This window comes from Sarcophilus harrisii, chromosome 2, assembly GCF_902635505.1.
Source record: "Sarcophilus harrisii chromosome 2, mSarHar1.11, whole genome shotgun sequence".
Classification (NCBI taxonomy): domain Eukaryota; kingdom Metazoa; phylum Chordata; class Mammalia; order Dasyuromorphia; family Dasyuridae; genus Sarcophilus; species Sarcophilus harrisii.
This window is the reverse complement of record NC_045427.1, coordinates 338,256,259-338,281,724: the sequence shown is the minus strand read 5'-3', so window position 1 is coordinate 338,281,724 and position 25,466 is coordinate 338,256,259. Positions and strand designations below refer to the sequence as shown.

Here is a 25,466-nt window from a genome sequence, read left to right as displayed (position 1 = left end):
AAATAACAAAATTCATCTGGAAGAACAAAAGGTCAAGAATTTTATGGGAATTAATTAAAAAAAAAATGTAAAGGAAGGTGGATTAGCAGTACTAGACCTAAAACTATTTTATAAAATGGTGGTCAACAAAACCATTTGGTACTAACTAAAAAATAAGAGTAGTGGATCAGTGGAATAGGTTGGGTTCACAAATGACTATATTCATCTAATGTTTGATAAACCCAAAGATTCTAGCTTTTGGGATAAGAATTCACTATTTGACAAATATTTCTGGGAAAATTGGAAAACACCATGACAGAAACTATGCATTATCCAATATCTTACACCCTATATCAAGATGAGGTCAAAAATTAATTAAAATGACATGATTTAGATGTAAAAGGTGATATTTTATAAGCAAATAGGAAAGCAAAGGAGAGGTTATCTCTCAGACCTGTGGAGAAGGGAGGAATTTATGATGAAAGAAGCATGGAAAATATTATAAAATACAAAATGGAAAATTTTCATATATTAAATTTAAAAGGTTTGCACAAACAAAATTAATATGGTCATGATAAAGGTCTCATTTCTAAAATATATAGAGAATTGATTCAAATTTACAAGAAAACAAGTTGTTCCCCAATTGATAAATGGTCAAAAGAACAATTTTCAGATGAAGAAATTAAAGTCATTTGTAGTCATGAAAAAATGCTCTAGTTTGGCAATTGTTAATGCTGTAAACCATGCATATAACCTGTAAATAAAAGGCTATTAAATAAAAAAAAAAGAAAAAGAAAAAAAATGCTCTAAATCACTTGATTAGAGAAAGTCAAATTAGAAAACTCGAGTTATCACTTCCTCTCAGATTGGTTAAAATGACAGGAAAAGATCATGATAAATGTTGGGTGGGGATGTGAGAAAATTGGGACACTAATGCATTACTGTTGGTGGAGTTATGAAATGATCCAACCAGAGAGAGAGCTATTTAGAACTATGTCCAAAGGACTATCAAATTGTTCATATCCTTTTTATTCTCTCCCCCTTCCCTACACCCCAACCTCTTATTTCTTTCTGAATTTAGTATGTGTATATATATATATATATATATATATATATAATAAATATATATTTATTTTTCACCCATTCTGAATGAGCAGGGTTTTAAAATTACCAGACCTCCTGCAGTAAGGTTCTGGTTAGCTTTCTGGAGGTTTTGGGACCAGCCTTCCTTTCAGCAGAGTAATCACCATGAGAATAGCCAGGGATAAAGTCCAAAAGTCTTTATTGTCTCCTTCACAGTCTGTCTCCTTCACCTGGGGCTTGGCTAGCTTTCTGGAGGTCCTCCGGAATGGGTCTTGGTTTCAGTGGAGGAAGCAGGAGAGCCACCATGACAATCTCTGTCTTGAAGTCTATCTCTGGCTAAGTTTGTCCCCAGCTTATATACTCTATATTACATCATTACAGTATACTGAGTATAAACCAATCATTATATCACTAGGGAACCATTATTTGTTGTAAGATTAAATCAATCATACTGAACTAGAGTACTCATATGATAAACTAGATATCAATTCCACTGAGTTAACACCTTATTGTAGGATTAAATTAATCATACTAAACCTTAAGTATTTTTCTCCAAAGTTTCTGCCCTTTACATCCTCCCTCATCAAATTCCTCTGTCAGTTCTTCCTCTTGCACTTCCTTTGTATAATTTTTATATTTTCCTATACAGTTTTGCTTTTTAGAATCAAATCATACTCATTTCTATCCCCAATCTTTCTTCTGAACTACTCAATTATTTTTTTTTTAATTTAATAGCCTTTTATTTACAGGATATATACATGGGTAACTTTACAGCATTAACAATTGCCAAACCTCTTGTTCCAATTTTTCACCTCTTACCCCCCCACCCCCTCCCCTAGATGGCAGGATGACCAGTAGATGTTAAATATATTAAAATATAAATTAGATACACAATAAGTATACATGACCAAAACGTTATTTTGCTGTACAAAAAGAATCAGACTCTGAAATATTGTACAATTAGCTTGTGAAGGAAATCAAAAATGCAGATGTGCATAAATATAGGGATTGGGAATTCAATGTAATGGTTTTTAGTCATCTCCCAGAGTTCTTTTTCTGGGCATAGCTATGAACTACTCAATTATTAAGGACAATTTTAGATATACAGTATACATTTCCATGTACAAAAAGTAAACAGTTTGTCTTGAATCCTTTATAATTGGCATTTTATATTTATCTTATAAATATAAAATAAATATAAAAGACCTTTCAGGTCTTTTTGCAACAAAACCCTGAAAACTCTGGCAATTCATTGAATATGCTTTTTATTATTATTGTTCGGCTTAACTTTGCTCAGTATAATATTTTTGGCCACAACCTCAAGTTATTTTGCTTTTTGATATATAGTGTTCTACAATATGCAGTCTTTTAGGTAGGTCTTGTGTGGTTCTAATTGTGGCTCTGCTATATTTTGAATTAATTTTTTCTTATTGTTCATAAGATTTTCTACTTGAAATTTGGTTTTGGAATTTGGAGGTTTTCCTTGTAGGATCTCTTTCCGATGGCAATTGGTAGGTTTTTACTATTTGTATTTTGCCCTTTTGTTTTAACATCTCAAGACAATTTAATTCTGATACTAAGGTTCATTTCCTTCCTCTCCCCAACTTCTCTTCCAATATAAAAGCTTTTTCTTACCTTTTTTTTCCCCTTTGGCTGAGGCAATTGGGGTAAAGTGAGTTGCCCAAGATTACACAGCTAGGAAGCGTTAAGTGTCTAAGACCAGATTTGAACTCGGGTGCTCCTGACTTCAGGACTGGTGCTCTATTCATTGTGCTACCTAGTTGCCCCTCTTGCCTCTTTTATGGCAGATAATTTATATCCCTTTCCCTTTCTTCCAGAACATTCTTTTAAGTATTAATCATTTATATTCAACTCACAGCTATGCCTTCTTTCTATATATACTCCTTGTGCTATAATAATGAGAAAGTTATAATGAATTGCCATCCTCCCATGTAGGAATGTAAACAGATAAACCTTATTAAGTCCCTTATGATATCAAGATAATATCCAGATTACCTCCTTATCCTTCTCTTGAGTTCTGTTTTTGAAAATCAAATTTTCTATTCATCTTTGGCCTTTTCATCATTAATGCTTGAAAATCCTTTATTTCTGCTGATGATATGATGATATACTTAAGAACCCCAGAGATTCTACTAAAAAGTTATTAGAAATAATCCACAATTTTAGCAAAGGTACTGGTTATAAAATAAACCCACTTAAGTCATCAGCATTCTTATATATCACTAACAAAATCCAACAGTCAGTGTTACAAAGAGAAATTCCATTTAAAGTAACTACTGATACTATAAAATATTTAGGAATCTATCTGCCAAGGGAAAATCAGAAACTTTATGAGAAAAACGACAAAACACTTTCCACACAAATTAAGTCTGATCTAACCAACTGGAAAAATATTAAATGCTCTTGGATTGGGCAAGCAAATATAATAAAGATGACAATACTATCTAAACTAATCTATTTAGTGCTATCCCAATCAGACTCCCCAAAAACTATTTTGATGACCTAGAAAAAATAACAAAGTTCACATGGAAAAACAAAAGGTCAAGAATTTCAAGGGAATTAATGAAAAAAAAAAATCAAATGAAGGTGGCCTAGCTGTACCAGATCTAAAATATATTATAAAGCAGCGGTTACTAAAACCATCTGGTATTAGCGAAGAAATAGACTAGTTGATCCATGGAATAGGTTAGGTTCAAAGGACAAAACAGCCAATAACTTTAATTATCTAGTGTCTGACAAACCCAAAGACCTCAGTTTTTGGGATAAGAATGCATTATTTGACAAAAATTGCTGGGAAAATTGGAAATTAGTATGGCAGAAACTAGGCATTGACCCAAACTTAATACCATACACCAAGATAAGGTCAAAATGGGTTCATGATCTAGGCATAAAGAATGAGATTATAAATAAATTGGAAGAGCATAGGATAGTTTACTCTCAGACCTGTGGAAGAGGAAGGAATTTATGACCAAAGAAGAACTAGAGATCACTATTGACTACAAAATAGAACATTTTGATTATCAAATTGAAAAGTTTTTGTACAAACAAAACTAATGCAGGCAAGATTAGAAGGGAAACAATAAACTGGGAAAACATTTTCATAGTCAAAGGTTGGGCCTCATTTCCAAAATATATAGAGAACTGACTAATTTATAAGAAATCAAGCCATTCTCCAACTGATAAATGGTCAAAGGATATAAACAGACAATTTTCAGATAATGAAATTGAAACTATTACCACTCATATGAAAGAGTGTTCCAAACCACTATTGATCAGAGAAATGCAAATTAAGACAATTCTGAGATACCACTACAGACCTGTCGAATGACAGGGAAAGATAACGCGGAATGTTGGAGGGATGTGGGAAAACAGGGACACTGATATATTGTTGGTGGAATTGTGAACACATCCAGCCATTCTGGAGAGCAATTTGGAACTATGCTCAAAAAGTTATCAAACTGTGCATACCCTTTGATTCAGCAGTGTTTCTACTGGGCTTATATCCCAAAGAGATACTAAAGAAGGGAAAGGGACCTATATGTGCCAAAATATTTGTGGCAGCCCAGTTTGGCTAGAAACTGGAAAATGAATGGATGCCCATCAATTGGAGAATGGTTGTTAAATTGTGGTATATGAATGTTATGGAATATTATTGTTCCATAAGAAATGACCAGCAGGATGAATACAGAGAGGATTGGTGAGACTTACATGAACTGATGCTGAGTGAAATGAGCAGAACCAGGAGATCATTATATACCTCAACAACAATACTGTATGAGGATGTATTCTGATGGAAGTGGATTTCTTCAACAAAGAGAAGATCTAACTCAGTTTCAATTGATCAAGGATGGACAGAAGCAGCTACATCCAAAGAAAGAACACTGGGAAATGAATATAAACTGCTTGCATTATTGTTCTTCTTCCAGGGTTATTTATACCTTCTAAATCCAATTCTCCCTGAGCAACAAGAGAACTGTTTGGTTCTGCACACATTTATTGTATCTAAGATCTACTGTAACCTATTTAACATGTATAGAACTGCTTGCCATCTGGGGGAGGGGGTAGAGGAAGAGAGGGGGAAAATCAGAAGAGAAGTGAGTGCAAGGGATAATGTTGTAAAAAATTACCCTGGCATGGGTTCTGTCAATAAAAAGTTATTTAAAATAAATAAATAAATAAAATTAAAAAAAAAAAAAAAGAAAATCCTTTATTTCACTTAGTTTTCACCTTTCCCCTGAAGAATTATACCCATTTTTGTGAAGTAAGGGTTCTTGGTTGCAATCCTAGCTATATTGCTTGGTGGAACATCATATTTAAAACTCTCCAGTCCTTTAATGTAGAAGTTGCTCAATTTTTTTTCCCATTCTGAATGTGGCTCCACTACACTTGAATTGTTTCTTTCTGGATGCTTGCAATATTTTCTCCTTGACCTAGGAGTTCCAGATTTGGGGAGTTTTTATGTGGGATTTCTTCCAGGAGGTGATTAGTGGATTCTTTCAATTTCTATTTTACCCTCTGGTTGTAGAATATCAGGACAGTTTACCTTGATAATTTCTTGAAAGAAGATGTCCAGGCTCTTTTCTTGATCATGACTTTCAGGTAGCTCAATAATTTTAAAATAATCTCTCCTGGATCTACTTTCCACCTATTTTTCCTATGAGATATTTCACATTGTTTTCTATTTTTTCATTCTTTTGGTTCTGCTTTATTGTATTTTGATTTCTCATAAACTCATTAGCTTCCATTTGCTCAATTCTAATTTTTAAGGAATTATTTTTCTCAAGTGAGCTTTTGTACCTTCTTTCCCATTTGGCCAATTTTGCTTTTTAAGGAATTTTTCTCTTCATTATAATTTTTATGTCCTTTTGAATCATTTCCAATTTTCCTCCTAATTTTTCCTTTATCTCTCTTACTTGATTTTCAAAATCTCTTTTGAGCTCTTCCATAGCCTGAGGTCAATTCTTATTTTTCTTGGAGGCTTTGATTTTGTCATTTTTTTGGTAAGTGTGCATTTTGATCTTTCTTGTCACCATAGTAACTTTCTATGGTAAGAAACTTTTTCTCATTCGCTCATTTTCCTAGCTTATTATTCGGCTTCCAACTCTTTACTAAAATAGGGCTCTTGTTTCCAGGGTGGAGGATGCACTGTCTCAAGCATCAGGGATTTTGTGCAGCTATTTTCAGAGATCCTTCTAGGGACCTGACCACGTGTTAGGTGGGTGCCCTCTTTCCTGTAATTATAAGATCTAGTGTGCTAAAAGCAACAGAATCCTTCCCCACTGATAATAAAGAGACCTCCTGGGAGCTGAGACCTTTGGAAGCTGCCACATCCACAACTACCCACATTCAGCTTTAATTCTTAAAGAGTTCCCTCATCATCTCTCTCATGAGAGACACAAAATGTATAGGATTTTGCTGGCATTCATCTTGGGACACTCACTCTTATAGAGTGACACACTCCCATGACACATACTCACCTTGTAGCCCCAAGTAAGTAACCACATAGGAAAGCAGAGGACTGAAAATGTGGATAGTTGAGTAAAACTTAGTCCTCATTTATAGACCACCCACAGCTTCACAGATTGTCAGAAAACACCTTCTCTCTCCTCTACCCTATCTCCTACCACTTTTCAGAAACAGGCAGGCATTGATTTAACTACCCACAAGGAGGAAAGTGGGAGTGGCAAAGGACGAAGTGGGGTAAAGGGTTAGCATATATGGCCCATGATGACTTAAAGAAAGGATAAATGAAACCCAGATGGGGCCAATTCTTCCCTCTCGCAACTTAGAATTGTAGGTTAGAGAATAACCCAATCTGGAGAGGCTGAGACAGCTTTGCAATTCAGTGTCCAAGTTGCACAAACCAGAAAAGATGGGAATACTTAAAACATAATAGGGAAACATAAAAAGTCTGAAGATTTCTAAGAGGCTAAGCCTTCAGTAAAAATCTAGAGCACAAGCATTAATTTGTTGTTTATTCCTTTGCCAATCATCTATGATTCTTTATGACTTTTATTTGGGGTTTTCTTGGCAAAGATAGTTAAGTTTAGTTTATCATTTCCTTCTTCAGTAAATTTTACAGATGAGGAAACTGAGGCAAATAGAGTTAAGTAACTTTCTCAAGGTCACATAACTAGTAAGTATCTGAGGCCAGATAAGAACTTTAGAAGATGAGTCTTTATGACTCTAGGCCTGGCACTCTGTACCATCTAACTGCCCAGTAATTCAATAACTGCCCATGTAAAACAAAAATATCAGTAAAAAAGATAAGTACTAAATCTTCAAAAAGATCATAAAACTAATAAATATTACAAATGCAAATGAAACGATGTCTGATGGAATGCAGATTCTGATGAATTCCCAAGAGATCATGGAACAAAGAAAAAGAATCCAAAAAAAAAAAGAGAAACAAGAATGACTTATTTACAAAATATTTACTATGTGCCAGGAAATATGTTTTTTTTGATCCTCACAACAAATTTGAGAGGTAAGTGTTCATATTATACCCATTTCATAAATGAGGAACCTGAGGTAGATAAAGGTTAAGAAATTTGTATAGAGTCACACAGCTAGTTTGCATATGAGGTCACATTTGAACTCAGGTCTTCATGATTCCAGGCCAAGCCTCTCTCCCCTGTGTCACATAGCTAGTCAACACTTGACTGCTAAGTAATTTGAAAACTCAACATACAAAAAACTGATGCAGAATGAAGTTATAAGAATAATTTGTACAATAATAACATTGTGAAGACAAACAATTTTGAAAGAGTTAGGTATGATAAAGCATGTGCCCACCTTCCACTTAAGATGCAGAATAACATACTTATTTTCAGAAATTGGTAATTCAGGGATTTGTTTTGCTTAGTTGCATATTTTTGTTACAATTCATTTTTCTTATTTTTTTCTTCAAAAAATTTAGGGAGAGAAAGGTGTGAGAGAAATTGAAATTAGGGATAGAGTTGTCATAGGAAGAAAATGGAAAAGAATAGAGTCAATAAAGCATTTTTAAACAAGAATTGTAGTAATTATAGACAAATAGAAGCACATATGCCCCAGAAGTACATGACATAAAAAATATGAAAAATAAAACAGGAAATTTAAAAAAATAGATTAGAATGTCACAATGTAGAAAACATAGCATCAATTGACAGAATTTATAAGTTGTCTTCATGAAAAACCAAAACCCAAACCTGCTCTTCAAACTCTTAAGATGCTTAGTGGTCAAATTTTACATTTTAAATAGTAACAAACTCTGAAAATGTTTAGGAAAAAGACATTTAAATAACTATAAAAGAAAAAAAAAAAACAAATACAAAATAAAATAGTTCCACAGCAAGAAGAAATCACAAGGAGTGAAATAGTAAAGTCTGACATACCAAATGTCATAGTGTCAAGTGACATAGTATGTAATTTGGAATAAGTTGAATGTAAAGACCGTGTATTTTTAAATCAGCAGGAGTCAGAAATTCGGGTTAAGGGAAAATCGTCAGTCTTTACTCTCAGTGAAGAAGGATCGGAGGTGGAAGAGAATCGGCAATAGCAATGTGTGCAGCTGAGTCAAGAAGCTAGCTAGATCACCAGCCACACGACCAGCAGCCAGGAGAGAGGAACCAGGCCCCATCTCTCCCAGCTTCTCTTCCTGTTCCTCTCTCTGCCTCCACCCACCAAAATCGTCATTTCCTCTACAACACATCAGGACTTGCAAGGAGAGTGGGCAGGGACCATTCTTTATCCAATCATGTATATTAATAGAGTATAGCCCAATTACTATTTAGCCTCACATACTTGAGACCTCAGTGCATCAACTCAAACTTCAGCCCATTACATCTCCCGCTTTCTTTTATTTTAGAACACAAGTGGTCATGCCATCCCTGACTCCTCAGGGAGGTCAGAGCCCCCAAGGGGAGGTGATCACAGCCTCCCTAACTTCTCAGGGAAGGAGGTGAAAGCACCGAAAAGGAGGTGATCACAGCCTCCCTGACTTCTCAGGAAAGGCAGTGAAAGCACTAAAAAGGAGATGATCACGCCCTCCCTGACAGTTGAACACCTGAAATAGCAAAGGTGTTCAACTTATTCCAAATTACATCCTATACAAATTTGAGCTTAATAATGAAAAAGAAAAAGGACATTTAACAAGAAACATTTGAGACACTCCTGCAACAATGACATTCTTGTTTTTCCTCCCATGTGATTTTTCATCTCCAGTCAATTGCATCATTGCACTATTTGTATCCCATGCCTGGAATGCTCTCCCTCTTCATTTCTACTCTTTGGCTTCCCTGGTTTTCTTCAAGATTCAGCTCACATCTTTATGTCTTTACAAGTTTTTTCCCTACGATCCCCATCACCACACACACACACCTAATTCTTTTCCTGTGAAACTCTTAGATTATCTTCCAATTTATCCTGCATATATTTTGTTTGTACATAGTTTGCATTAGAACATAATCTGAAAGGCAACATATATCTCTAGCATTTAGCATAGTATCTGGCACATAATAAATAATAAATGCTTGTTGATTTATTGATTTACAGGAACAAATTAGATTTATAAAATGTCATCAACAATAGGAGGCAGTAGCTTAATAAGGAAATTAGAAATGTATTTTCAGTTTCAGCTTCTCAAAGGATGAACAGAAAAAAAGAAAAGGAAAATGCTGATTGCTTTCCCAGATTTGCAGGGAGCGATCATTCAGTTCATTCAGGACCAATATCTCTTTCGATTCATTTGTTCTGTTTTCTTGTCTGTTCACTAGGCACTGGGAATGTGAAATATTTCTGAATTGCTTCTTTCTATCCACCTCATAATGCTGCTGTTGCTACTAGTGAGGGAAAGCATGACAGTTGCCCCTTCTCTTTTTCTCTCTCAAGCCCACCTTTCTCAGACTTTGTGTGCCATCTTGAATAATACAAAAATATGCAATATTTCCTTAGCCAGGAAGATAAGCCCAAACTTTAAACCCTGTAATTCTAATGGAGAAAATAGAATTTATCCTTGAAAGAACTGATTGCAACAGAATCAAAGACTCCTATTATTCTGTGAAATAATGATCAGAGAATAACATTTCAAAATACACTGTGAAAAAAAAAGAAACTATCAAAGCAAAGGATAACTTTTAAGAAAGAGATGTGGTATTGATCCACACTTAACACCGTACACCAAGATAAGGTCAAAATGGGTTCATGACCTAGGCATAAAGAATGAGATTATAAATAAATTAGAGGAACACAGCATAGTTTACCTCTCAGACCTATGGAGAAGGAAGGAATTTATGACCAAAGAAGAACTAGAGATCATTACAGATCACAAAATAGAAAATTTCAACTATACCAAATTGAAAAGTTTTTGACAAACAAAACTAATGCAGACAAGATTAGAAGGGAAGCAATAAACTGGGAAAATATTTTTACAGTCAAAGGTTCTGATAAAGGCCCCATTTCCAAAATATATAGAGAATTGACTAATTTATAAAAAATCAAGCCTTCTCCAATTGATAAATGGTCAAAGGATATGAACAGCAATTCTCAGATGAAGAAATTGAAACTATTTCTAGCCATATGAAAAGATGGTCCAAGTCCTTATTAATCAGAGAAAATGCAAATTAAGACAACTCTGAGATACCACTATACACCTGTCAGACTGGCTAGAATGACAGGGAAAGGTAATGCGGAATATTGGAAGGGATGTAGGAAAACAGGGACACTAATACATTGTTGATGGAACTGTGAATACATCCAACCATCCTGGAGAGCAATTTGGAACTATGCTCAAAAAGTTATCAAACTGTGCATACCCTTTGATCCAGTAGTGTTACTACTGGGCTTATATCTCAAAGAGATCATAAAGAAGGGAAAGGGACCTGTATGTGCACGAATGTTTGTGGCAGCCCTCTTTGTAGTGGCTAGAAACTGAAATTGAGTGGATGCCACCAATTGGAGAATGGCTGAATAAATTGTGGTATATGAATATTATGGAATATTATTGTTCTGTAAGAAATGACCAGCAGGATAATTTCAGAAAGGCCTGGAGAGACTTACACGAACTGATGCTGAGTAAAACGAGCAGGGCCAAGAGATCATTATGTACTTCAACAATAATACTATATGATGACCAATCCTGATGGACTTGGCCATCCTCAGCAATGAGATCAACCAAATCATTTCCAATGGAACAGTAATGAACTGAACCAGCTACGCCCAGCGAAAGAACTCTGGGAGATGACTAAAACCATTACATTGAATTCTCAATCCCTATATTTTTGCCCACCTGCATTTTGGATTTCCTTCACAGGCTAATTGTGCAATATTTCAGAGTCTGATTCTTTTTGTACAGCAAAATAATGGTTTGGTCATGTATACTTATTGTGTATCTAATTTATATTTTAATATATTTAACATCTACTGGTCTTCCTGCCATCTGGGGGAGAGGGTGGGGGGAAAGAGGGGAAAAATTGGAACAAGAGGTTTGGCAATTTTCAATGCTGTAAAGTTACCCATACATATAACCTGTAAATAAAAGGCTATTAAATAAAAAAAAATAAATAAATAAATAAAAGAAGGAGATGTGGTAAAAAAAAAAAAAAAAAAAAGATAAATGAAAGAAATTTCAAGGACAGAAATGAGAGAAAATTTAGGAAGAATAATTGAGAAGTGGCAGGAAAGGAAGGAAGGAAAGGAGGGAAAGAGTAAGGACAATTAGTAATTTTAAGTATATCTCAAAACTAGAGCAAGAGTCAACAAATAGGAACTAAGGTAGGTGGAAAGAAAGAGAGCCTGTAGAGATGAGTTACATTAAAAAAGTGTAAGTAAAACTTCTTATTATTTATTCTTTGTTCTTGAAGGAGGCCAAAGCATTGACTTAAGAGGAAGAGAATTTTTTAGATTGGAAAAAATACCAAGGAAATAAATGGAAGAAAATAAAAGCTTAACTATCATTTCTTTAACTGTGAATGGACTTGTTGATCTTGGGATACAATTACTAGACCTACACCTAAAGAGATCAAGAAAGAAAAAAGAATCAATTTATATATATATATATATATATATATATATATATATATATATATAAAACTTCCCTTAATTTAGTTTAAGCAACATTTTTCTATAAGCCTGAGGGCCCTTGACCCAGGGATGAGGGGGCCACTCTTTTGTCCATTCCACCCTGTCCTTCCTCCCTCCCTCCCTTTAATGTTCATAGTTGTGACTCACCTGAGGCCAAGGGGAAATAAGTCATATGCAGGAAGCTATGAGGAGGAGGAGAAGGAACAAGAGGACTGGACCTGCAATTAGAGTGACTGATACCAGGACATTGAAGTGTTACAACTGGCCTCTCGGTCATTCCACCACTTACGCAAGGAGGTGAGCAATTCCCTAATGATTCCCAACTGCCTTGATAACCTCCACTAGGAAGTCCACCGATTTTGTAAATCGGTGATGAGACTAGAGTCTGCATCAACCTGAGAACTAAGAAGGCAAATGTAGAGATCAGAGAGCTCCAAACATCCTATTAATTGGAGAGTTTGATTGATTGGACAGGACTCTATTCAAAGTGTCCAGTGGTGAATATGAGTTAGACCAAGAATATTGAGAGTGGGAATAGCAATCTGTTCTGACAGCGTAGTGGGAGACATTGGAGATTCTGATAGGAGCCAGGAAGTCTGAACTCCCCCTTATCTTGAGTCTCACATTAACAATTTATAATCTTAGAGCAAGTAGCCCTCATTCTTAATGAGCCAGAGGGGGGGTTTGCAACTAAGGGGATTGAGGCAGAACAGTTAAGGAAACTGAGGCAGAACAATTTAGGGAAACTGAGGCAGAACCAATTAGGGAAACTGAGTCAGGACAATTAAAGAGGACTGTGGCACAACATTCCACACTCTCTCTCTTCTGAATCCTATGTGAAGCAAATAAACCAAAATAAAACTAGAAAAGAAAAAAATGCAAGGACAAGTCTCTCTCTGATAACCCCAGAGTTAACAGCAGTACAAAGGCTCCTGTTGCAAACATGTCAGGTCCTCTGCAGTTGGGGCACCATCTCAGCCAGAGAATACAGTTTGAGATGGATAGTTCACTGTGAGTTAGGTGGTCTGCAGTCATTGGGCACTTAACTCAGTCTCTACTTACAAAGCAGCAGGGCTCAAAGGCTCAAGGCCCTTTCAGAGGGGCAACCCTCTCCATGGGAGAAGGGTGAGGCTTGGAGTAGCTTCACCTGTCCCTGCCCAGAGGAACAGACAGGGCTGCAGAAAGGATCAGATTGCAGAGCACATTATGCAAAGTTAGACCATCATCAAGGCAGGTAAACCCCAAACTGTTAGATGCCTGATATCAAACTACAAGGAACTTTGAGATTGCTGAAATACTAATTAATGAACTGGGGTTACAGGACTGGAAAAACAGATCAGAGAGATTGCCAGTCCCAAGACAGGTGTCTGATTTCTGGTTGTTTAAAAAAATAATAATTCCAAGAACTGAGTCCACAAGGGCAATTCCGACAGAATAAGGGGTTCCTATTCGTTCAGGCATTTTTAGAAAAATATGCCAGTTTCCCCAATGTTCTATCCCTTTCTCTCTTTTTTTTTCTCATGGAAAGAAATTATCAAATGACCATTCCATATGGAAATCCCAAAAGTGAATCAAAATCCCTATACATAACAGACTAGTACAGTAGCATTTCCTAAAAATTAATCAAACATAACATTAATAGTTACACAGTTTTAACAAATCCCATCCCAAATCTTAAACACATAGTAACAGATAGCCCAGGCTAGGTTTAACAGTCATTCATCAACCATTCCCAAAGTCCTCTATATCAGTCCAAAGTTCACTAGAAGCAAGGTCCATGGTTTCATGTAAAAACTGCTGCAGGCTGAGAAATGGTCAGAGGCTCTTATTCCATGCAGAGTGTGTGCTGTGCTGACAATCAAAGCTGGTCAAAGTCTCAGAAGCAAGTCAATATTCATGATTTGGCACAAATCCAATAAATAAAGTTAGAACAGTCTGAGCTAAAGAGACTAGTCCACAAGACTGCTGCAAAATGTGAAGAGCTAGCAGCTTTCTATGTGAAGAGATGACTGCTTTACAGGACATGCACCAGCTATAGTCTCAAGTTTTAACAGCAGTTAGTCTCACAGACCACTGTTAATTGTCCTCTTATCATTTAGAAACTTTAAAGAACAGACAGATGACCAAGCTAAATACTTATTTGCCTAAGCATGTAGGATACAATGATTACATATAATCAGACTGAAAACAGCAAGGTATGACATAACTGAATTGCATTAGCAATTCTATTGACCATTGCTCTGACCATAGAAATCAGTTATGGGAGGAAAAATTGCAAGAACTTAACTATAGCATAACATAAGCAGTCAAAACTCAACCTTCAGCACATACAGGATAACATAGCTTTAACCCATATTTATTCCAATAAATTGTCCCATTAACTGTCAGAGAGTGGAGCTTTAAAACTCCCATAAAGCATTAATTAATTAATTATAAACCCAAGAAATTTTATCTCCAATCACAGGTTCCATTAATCAAATTTCTGGTAAATCCTAAAGAAATATTTACCATAACCTTATAGTGATAACAGTAAGAAATTTTTCCCAATAAGTTCACAACTTAAACAATTATCCAAGTAGATATTTCATAAGTGAACATTATACATACAAATTAGTTTGCTTTTAAAATACCCAATACATAGAAAAATATCCCAAATTGCATATTGTCCATAACAGAAACATTTTCAAAAGGACAAAGAAAAACTCTTATTTTCAGAGACCCTTTAAATAACCTCAGGATGACCCACTACAATCAATTTAAAACTTAAACAGAATGTCCAAATACCACATAAGAGAATCTGAAAGATTCTTTAAACTTTTAGAAATAATCCTACCAAAGTATGGATCACATTTATGACCATATTCCTCAAACAAGAAAACCATTATGTATCAAGAAACAAATATTCAGTCAATTAACCTAAAAGTAAGCCTGTCCCTTTAAATCAGTTTGCTGCACTGGCAGTAATTTGATTAAAAAAAAATGGCTGGAACATACTTAGTGGGGTGAGGGGAGGAGAGCATTCTATGTGGCAATCCTTCCCCCACTCCTGCACTCCTGGACAAAAATTTCCTCAGGTTCCCTGCTCAATTTCTTACATGGAAATCCTTCTCACGATGTAGCCCATCAGTTTCTTCCCAAGTCTACCAGATTCCCAACTTTCTCCTTTCATGCTACATACTTAAACAATCTCCAACAACTTTCCTAACTAGACTCTCCACTGCTAAAATAGCAGGAAGCTGTGTGTGTGTGGGAGTGGGGTGGGTGAGTTGAATCTTTATCTTTGAAGAAAAAAGATCTTCTTCCCATTTCTCTCTCCCCCACCTCTTCTTCATGCTGCCAAAAACCTTTCTCTAACTTCCTAAAATCATGCAAACCTTTATTTGTTCCTACAAACCAATCCTTCATAAATCACCTGCATTCTTCTTTCCAGTTCTCTTTCAAAACTTTTAAGATTCACAATATATTGAATAGCTAGATAACTCCATAAACCATAATTTACAATGTTAATATTTAAACTGAGTCAAATCAAACTTTTTCCAGGTTTTTTTTTTCCTGCCTGAGTGTTTGTCTGACTACAATTAGCATCTCTCTTATCTGTTCAGACAGAGCTTGAATTGTATTGCTCTTTAGCTAAATCAGGCTGCTTTTTTTTTCTTTTTTAGTAATAAAAGTATCAATATTTAAACAAATTCCAAGATCTTATCCTCAGAATAAACAGATCTAGCATGCAAAGGCAATAGCAAAATTATTTCTCACAATTTTCAGAATCATCCCAAAGTTCCTAATCAATTTTTTTTCTTCCTGAGTTTCAATCAGATAAAGTTTTATTGTCCTCTACTCTAGCAGGCTCTGAAAAGTGCTTTAAGGGAAAAACTTTCCTGTCAGTTTAAAATGGCCAAGTTCTATTTACTTACAAATTAGTACAACAGGTTAAAAAGTTTAAAATCACAAGCAAATTTTCAAATAACCAATTCCCAAATTTTTTAATCATTGTTCTCAAAACTTAACAGAGCTCTTAAATTAACAAAAACAGACAGACAAATAACACACAGAACACATACAACTAGAAGAGTTCCTCAAAAAGGCACTCAGAATCAGATCAGACCAGATGTTTCCAGATTTAGACACCCAGAACCATCACATGGAGTCCTGTGGAGGTTGGCAAAGGGGCTTTAGCGCTGCGTCCCTCTTACCCCACTTGCTACAGATATAGGAGTACTCACCAGACTAGATAGGTGGCTGCAGGATAGTTAGGGAGCTGCAGGGCCCCCTCAATATCTTATCAATCAGAACTGGCTTTTAGGATGCTCTGTGCCAATTTTGCACCAAATTCAAAAATTTGCGTCTCACTCTCCTGGTCCGCAGAAAGAGATTTCTGGAAACTGGGGCTGAGGAATATCTCTCAGTGGCCACTCCCTAGGATACATAACCTCTTTCCCCCTCCAAAGGAGTGGGACTGGCCATCAGACTGAGCCAAAGGCTTATCTTGGTGGGAATCTCCAAATGAAATAATAGCCCAGGCAATAAAATTCAAGATAGCCAAGGTGTTTGTAATTTAGAAATCATTTATTACGGGCCAGGACAGACTCTCAGTAGAGATCCAACTTGAACCCAAATAGAGATAAGCTTATAAGCAATTCTTGTTCTGAGGTTACAACAGTGACTCGATTTCTCACTCAAGAAGGGGATGCTGGGGAGCTTATAGCATGTCTGACATTGTTAGGCAAGCATTCTGTTTGAACATAACACTTCCCTTAATTTAGTTTAAGCAACATTTTCCTATAAGCCTGAGGCCCCTTGACCCAGGGATGAGGGGGCCAGTCTTTTGTCCATTTCACTATATACATACTTATAAAGCTGTTTCTGAGATGGTTAAGAATTAGAAACTTAAAGTTTTGATTAAATTGAAGGTTTGCTTAAAAAATTACAGTATATAATTGTGTTAAAATATTATTGTACTTTAAGAAATGATGAAAGGGAAGATTTGAGAAAAACCTATAAGGATTTAAATAAACTGCTGAAGCGTATAATAAATGAGCGTAATTAGGAGAAGAATTTATACAGAAACATCATTGTAAAGACAAACAACTTGGAAAAACTTAATTCTTATCAACAGAAGGACCAAATACAATTTCAGAAGAAAGATGATAAAGAATCTCTCTTGAGAGATGTGGCTAATTCAAGGTAAAGACTGAAGCATATAATTTTTGGATATGGTCAGGGCAAGAATGTGTTTTACTTTAGTCTTGACAAAAGTTACAAGGATTTTTCTTTTCCTTCTCCTTTTCTTTCATTCTTTCTTTTACTGGAGATGAGAGTATTGGAAGGGAGAAGAAGAGAAATGAGACAAAATCAGTTTTTGTCGATTGTAAAAAAAAATTAAACTTAAAAACACATGGAAATATTATGAAATCTTTAATAAAAAGTACAGTACCTCAGCTTCTCCTTCAGTAATCTTCTGGAAATTTGAGAAAGATTTACTTTTTCTGACTCTCATCTTTGGCTATCAAAATATAAAATGAAAAATATAACTGACTCATAAATGTGAAATCTCATATATAATGATACTTAACAAGAACTGGACCTGTGATTTCATTGATATGAGGAAAATCCTGGTGAGGAAATTCCCTTAACATCTTCTCTGTAACTTAAAGTCTTGGAAAGTTGACTAGAATACTGAGAGATTTAATGACTTGCCTAGGATGGTCACATAGCCAAAATATGTTTGAGACAAACTTGAATCCAGTTTTTCTTGAATCCAAGGCCAGGTCTGTATTTTTTTATACCATAGATGGCTCTTATCTACTTAATATATAAATTCTAAATACAAATGGAATATTTAATAATAATAATAATTAACATTTATATAGGACCTACTATGTTCCAGGCACTATGTTATGCAAATATCTCATGTAATATTTTCCACAATATACTTCTTGTGGATGATCTCAAATGGCATTATAAAAATATTTAAACTTTAAAAATTGTTTTAGTCTATTCAAAAAAAAAAACTTGTTAAAAGGAACAACATGTTTCACTTACGGAATAATTTAATTAATTTAATCAGTTGATTTCTAGGTTCTATAGAGGAAAAAATGCTTCATAGTATAAAAGTAATAGACCAACAAGAGCAACATATTACCAATACAACCTCCCAAATTTCTTTGAAGAATTCAACAAACTGTGGCAGAAATAAAAATCATCATAAGAGAAACTGTTTCTTGCAACTCTCTTAATATAATATCACAAAAGAATTAATTTTTGTTTTGCTTTGTTTTTATATGTTGTAAGTTTGTTGTTGTTTTGGTCAAACTTGTGATTTTAATAGAGAATTGCTTCAAGCACTGAGCGATCCAGTGGTCCCACAGATTGTGTGTGTGTATGTTTGGGGGGTAGGACTTGAAACAAACCTATTTTTTCTGAACTGATAATAAATTCTGAACTGATAATATCTTATCTGAACTGATGATAAATTTCCATACTAACGTATACCCATTTAATTTCCTTGAGAATTTAACGAATTGTAGCACAAGTAGAGCATCATTATAGAAGGAATTGTTTCAAGTAGATGCTAGTATTACCCCAGTTTTACAAATGAGAAAAATGAGATTGAAAAATTAAGTAATTTGCCCAAGCTAGTAATTATCTGAGGCAGGACTGGAGTTCAGGCAGAATTGGAATTCAGGCCTTCTTAATTCCATATTCAGTATGCTATCCATAAGCCACAAAGTTCTTAAGTTCATGAGAGTTATTTTTCTTTACAGTTTTGTAGTCAATGTATATAAATCCTCCTGATTCTGCCTAACTCCATATAATATGTAAATTGGGTTTCAAGCCATTCTATGAGAATTTTGTAGGCTACATGTGCATTAGTCCAGATTGGTGGACAGAATGTTAAGTGATAGATATTATGTGTATGTGGTTGAGTTGGTATTAGAACTTTAGAAAGAATATTCTTCATTCTTTTTTTGAGAAACAGATTTGTGATTCCTGCCTCTCTCAGAAATTACATCCAGTCATGTAGAGGGGAAAGACACAGACTGCAATGACAGACATATAAGGGAAGTGAGCTCTTTAACATGCTTTTTATTTCTCTCTTCCTAGAGACTCAAGGAATTTATTTGGTAAGATCAAGGCCTTTCTTGGTTGAGCTTATATTTCATGTCTTTCTGAGTTAAAGAGATAATTCTCACTCTTTTTATATATATTCTAATTTTTAAAACCTCTTATTTTTGTTATTTGCTTGGATAAATGAATTTACTCACTATTCATGATTTATTATGGTTCTTTGTATAATTACATTTGGTGGAAAGGAACATAGAAGTACAAGTATAAGATTGCGGTCATCCATTCCCTTTAGATTGATCAGACTTTTGGCTATGAACCAGTAATACTCTGGTCCACAAGTATCTAGTAGGAGCAAATAGATATAATTCCAGTTTGGTGGTACTCTCAAGAGACTGGAGAACAGAGTGGCCCACATAAAGGTTTTTTCCCACCTCTCCCATTCCCCTCAACTAAGAAATCATACTATTTAGAGACAATGTTTTCCATGAGATGCATTTAAATGTGACCATATGTGGATATATATGAATAACCTGAAGAGTCAGCACAGACTTTACAAGTGTATTATTAGTATGCTTATCCTCCCTTCATTTTTTGGTCATTTTTGCCAATTCTATAAGTGTGTTATGGAATCTAATCTTTGCTGGCTTCTGGTCACTTTATCCATGGTCAGAAATATCTTGTAGCTTGCAAAACTCCCCAAACTTCCCAGTGTGGTCTGGACCAGATTAAAATACAACTGGGAAATATTTAATAAAATAATGAAAATAATATAACATAGATCATGTTAATTTGTTGTTTTGTTAATGTGGGCCTGTTTGAATTTGACACTCCTGCCCTAGATCATGCTGGCTTTCCTAACATTTACCCAAATTATTTTATTTACCCAAATTCTCACTAGTTTCACTAATGTATTCTGCCTCTAGTGCCTTCCATCTTCTTTTATAATTCTGGAAGGAACAGAAGAATTTGCTTCTGTTTCTTTTCTTTTTCTTTTTTTTTAAAATCAAGTGTCTTTTACAGATATTTCATGGAGTTTCTATGAGGAATCTGCACTGTTTTATATATATATATATATATATATATATGTATATATATATATATATATATATACATATATATAACATTATCATATCAACTGGAAGACAAAGAACAATGCTTTTGATAAATGTTGCCACAATAAAAAACTACAAGGAATAAAAAGCTTTCAAAATATAGAAAATTACTAGAAGCAATTAAAACTATGTTGAAACAGAATGAGGTAATCACTGTGATCTTCTCTGTTGTTAAAGATGTCCTGAAAATGACTTGAGTAAATTTACTGAAGATAAACCTACGTGCTTGTAATCATCCAATTCTTTAATACATTTACATAATAATCCATAAAGTATTAAATGTAAAAGACTAATAACAGGATAGTAACTCACCTTTCTTTCTGAACTCCATCAAAAAGGGTGCAAAGAATGAGAAAATGCTAATAATAGCTGTTATGGGCCAGAACTTGAAACAAGGTGTTAAGTCACTAGAGTTGACAGAAATAATGCTTATGTACTTGGTTCACACCTTTGGAGTTCATACTTTTGGGAGAGTTTACACATTGGTTCACACATTAGAGTTCACACCTTTAAGAGATCACATATAAGGAACTCCCACAAGCCAACTAGAAACTTCAGGAGATTCACAAGTCAGGATTCAGTGGAGGAGATTCACAAGTCACAGCTCCCACAAGCCCACTCTCTTGGAGGAAGAGTCAGATCCATTTGACATTCCACCATTGTGCTGGGTTGAGACATTGGGAGTGAGAGCCGGAAGCTGGCAGAGGCAGAGGCAAAGGACTAGCGGCAAGAGCTCTTGGAACCAAGGAGAGAAATAGGCCTCTAAGAAAGCCCCCCAAGAAACCTGCTCTCAGAGAACGATTATATTTTTAGAGAAGAGAACATTACAAATAGCAATATTAATAATAGCAATAATAATAATAATTAACAACACAAACAACTAAAGAATTAACATGACCAAGTAGTAGTTTCTAGAAAATGTAGACTATTTTGAATAACCAATTAAATTTTATGTGAAATATTTCTACAAATTATTTTCATAATTTTCTCCCATAAATTATACATACCAGTTCAATCTTTTTATGTCTTTTCTTTGACAAAAAACTCTCTTGACTCTCAGAAAACTGCTTTTCCACCACATATTTAAATGTACAACTACTCTGTGAAAAAGAGAAAAAGTTCGATGAGCTTATTTTATGGTTTACTATACTTTTCTAATAGGGATCACTTTATTAACCGAGTTGATTATTTCTTCATTTTTATAACACAAAATTGTCAGGAAAAATGTGGCTTCTAGTTTAGTGAGATGAAATCATGATCAAAAATCAAGGAACAGGAAGAATATAAATGAATGAGCTGAAATGGTAAATTTTTATGAGCTTGCGAGGAAGAAATGGAATAGGGTAAAAAATAATGTGTTTTTTTGTGTAAATAATTAACCAAATGACATTTTCTAAATGGAAAAACTATCTTAGAATAAATTTTTTCATAGAAAGGGAAAAATTCTCTATGAAAGAAGTTTTATTTACAGTATAGGAACACCTATTGAGTGGAGAGAAGTCTTGAATTTGCCTACTATTCTATTTGCCCTATTCTTCCATGATATATAATTTCCTGCCTATAACTTCCCATTTAAAATAATTTTGAATTCAGTTGTCTTTCAAATTCTAAACTTTTTAAAATGGTTCTTTATAACTATATTTAAGCTTTAATATTAATATTCCCTTTGACTTTTCATCATAGGCTTCAATTTCCTGTTTTCAAAGTTTAAATTTCTACATGCTTCCCTTCTCCTGTTAGAAAGAAGACAAGCTATATAAGCATGAAAGAAAAATAATTAAGAGGAGATAAAAGCTATAAGTCCAATCTTTAGATTTTCTCCCCTTTTTATATTTCTGTACTTTCTTAATAGCTTAGCTGTGGGAACCAAATAAAACTCCAAATCTGAGTCTTCCCCAGTCTCTCCCTGTCATAGCCTATAAGCCAGAAGATGTGGCCTATATTTCTCTTTAATCCCCAGTAATATTTTGTGAATAAATGTTTGCTGAATTAATGAATCTGTGAGGTATGAATATCTTTTTTATGACTTTCTAAAATACAATATCAAATACCTTTTTAAGGCAAGTTAATAAAGACCTGATATGTATAACCAATCTAAACATTTTAATTTAAAATTTTTATTTTATAATCTTTCTTACAAGTTGTTTTTTTTAATAATTTTATCTATTAGATAACCATAATATACTTACTACAAAGTAATTTCCTAAGCAGAAATAATTGTGAAGATTATAATTATTCAGCCAAGGATACTTTTAATAGCATCTTTTTCAATTCACTACTTAAAAATTTTCAGATATATTTTCTGATTATATACTTAATTTTTAATAAAGTACTTGCTTAATGGATTTGAAGCCATTAGTTAAAACATTGTTGGATATAACATAAGAAATCTAAATTTAAAACTGATTTTAAAAATCCAGTGTGGGTATTAGAATCTAGGCCTAATTTATTTTCCTTTTTTCTTTTAGACAATTTGACATTAATTCAAAGACAGGCTAGCTATCACTAACCTAACGAAATTATAGGGAAATATGTTTCCATGGAAAAGTATGTCATCTCTATGTAGATCAATGAAAAAACCTTCTCAATTCTCAGTACTTTCCCCCCAAATGTTCTAATTACAACTCATACTTTACCCAACTATAGTTTACACTTTTATATTTTCCCAGCATTTATATTTCCCAGCATTTGAACTATTCTCCATTTATCTTTCAATTCCGTACCACCTTCAAAACTTATCCTTTGTCTTCTCAATCCAGCATACTTTAATAAGCCATCATAAGAGAAAATACTCAGCCTTGGAGATAACTTGTTTTACAAATTTATGACTCTTTTCTTCCAGTGTCCAAGTAATAAAAAGGTCAGAAGTGCATAGTATTAAATTAATTATTCAAAAATGACTATTATAATTTCTGCTACATATAAATGTCAGTTGAATTCATATTGAAAATTACTTATCATTTGAATGCTGTGATCATATTGCAGTAATCTATCAATTAAGTTTTAAGTATGAATGGGCTGGCCAGATGATATCTACTCATTTATATGCAATATAATAATGTGAAATAGCCCAAAATAAATTATCTTAGGTCACAAAGAAATTGCACATCAGTTATAAATTAGATATTATGTCAGTTTCATTGGTATCCCTTGTTTTCCTATATTGACATGTTTTAGGATCAAAATATTACTACATAAGAAGAATGAGTATGTAGTTTTCTCATGAGGCCTCTCTAAATCTTTTAAACTTTTAACCTTGAAAACATAGATTATCAGAAATTGAAATCATCTTTAAATAGCATTTAAAGGCAAAATAAATCTTCTCATAATTGATTAGGGACTTCAATTTGGATAGCTAGAACAAAATTTTACTTTCTTTTCTATAGTAGTCATTTTAAATTTATTACAATACCAAATGGTAGCTAAAAGGTAACTTTTAATAAGTTCTCTTTTGAATGCAATTCATAGGTTGTCTCCTCAGTACATACAAATATAAAAATAAAGTTTATGTATTTTATGAGGACCATCTTAGGATAGCTTAGGAAAGCCACCCCAAATGGTTGAATATTTTTGAACTACCTGCCCCCAAAAAGTATTCTGTTCATAAAACCCTAACATTTTGATCCTGTTCTTTAGATAAGGAGAAAATAGATAAAATATCAACACTCAAGAGATACATTTAAAAAAATTAATTTTCACAGAGTTCTGTAGCTTATACTTCTTGTGATAAGATTGTTGTTTCTTATTTGTTGATTTACAATAAAACCACCCAGAAACAATATAAAGTATTCAATTTTGGTGTTTTAACATATATGGAGAGAAAATGCTTTTCATTATATTCATTCACATGGGATATGGTTTCCAAAGCAGTAAGAGAATTTATTTAGTATATTAATTACCTCATACTGTGGGTATAAGGTTTGCCTTATAAGAGAGACTGGAGCAGAAAACTTTGGGGGAGCTGGAACCCAAAACATTTTCACAGATCCTGGATACATGGATACCTTTGAAATAAAACAAAATATATTACAATCAAATTTTTTGTCACTATTTCTCCAAGTCACAAAACAGAGGGAAAACTAGATTCATTATGATTCCATGACCTGTGAAAGGCCTTTATAAGAACTCAAATTCATGATCTCTGTGAGAACAAGTATCAGTTCGTTTATTTCTGATAGGCTGCAAAGGCCTTAAATTTAACAATTCTAAGGACCCAGGTATGAAGATGTAGGTGGTTTTATATCATAGGCAGGCTCCCTGTCTGATGTAAAGCCAGAGTATTCTCCAGTTTGCTTCCACAAGTAAACAAGCCAAATGGCCATGTGTTTCAAATGCCATGGGAAAAAAATCCCAAGAAGCTAAAATTCACTCACAAGAACCAAGAAGAATAGAATCTCAAGACCATTTATAGTTACAAGAATTTCCATCAAGCTGTCCCAAAAGCACTGAGTTCAGCTAGAATAATTCTTCTGACTTTCCTAGAACTAAGCATGATAAAATAATATTCATTAATCATTTTTGTCAAGGAAGACATTGTTATAAATAATATTAGACATTTCTGATATTAAACAAATCTAGCCCATCTCCCTGAAATGTTTTCTCTGCTAAAAATTAATTTAGCAATTTTTCAGAGCAGAGCATCATTTTAGTTCTACATATATTATTCTTATGTTAACAAATGACTACTAATAGTGGCATTGCCTGGTGTGCTACTTATACAGAATTCCAGGTAAAAGCAAAAAATATACAAATTATAAATTGGGACATAATCTAAAAAACTTTATTCAGACTATCTCTGTGTTTCTGAGTAAAAGTTTATCTAAATTATCCTATACAGATACTATCTATCTCATCCCTCCCAATTTTCCCATAGATCATGTTAAGATATTAGGAAACTTCCTTATGTTCTGCTGGGCACATGACAATGTTCTCTTTTGTTTTGCTTTATTTTGTTTTGTCTTCTTTTTCTGTTTTTCTTTTTTCTTTACTTTGTTTTTTTCAAAAAAATAAATTTTTAAAAAATGGAAAAAAAAGATATTAGGGGACACTCTGTTTTTCAGAGCTAAGGTCCTGCAAGCAAGCTGCACCTGAGGCTGACATAACAACAAACCTTTGAATGATCTCAACTACAGCAAAATCCCA

At 34.1% G+C, this 25,466-nt stretch overlaps 1 protein-coding gene across 4 annotated transcripts in view; it reads right to left on the bottom strand.

Moving 5' to 3' along the window:
* The window catches only part of TTC6 (tetratricopeptide repeat domain 6), a 309,674-nt gene that overhangs the window by 184,919 nt on the left and 99,289 nt on the right, over nt 1–25,466 (bottom strand). For all 4 annotated transcript variants that reach the window (XM_031952943.1, XM_031952946.1, XM_031952945.1 and 1 more), the window contains 3 exons: nt 24,224–24,328; nt 21,332–21,424; nt 17,579–17,647 (listed from right to left, as the gene is read on the bottom strand). In XM_031952943.1, the coding sequence (XP_031808803.1) occupies nt 17,579–17,647; nt 21,332–21,424; nt 24,224–24,328 (267 nt within the window). The remainder of the gene's footprint in view (nt 1–17,578; nt 17,648–21,331; nt 21,425–24,223; nt 24,329–25,466) is intronic.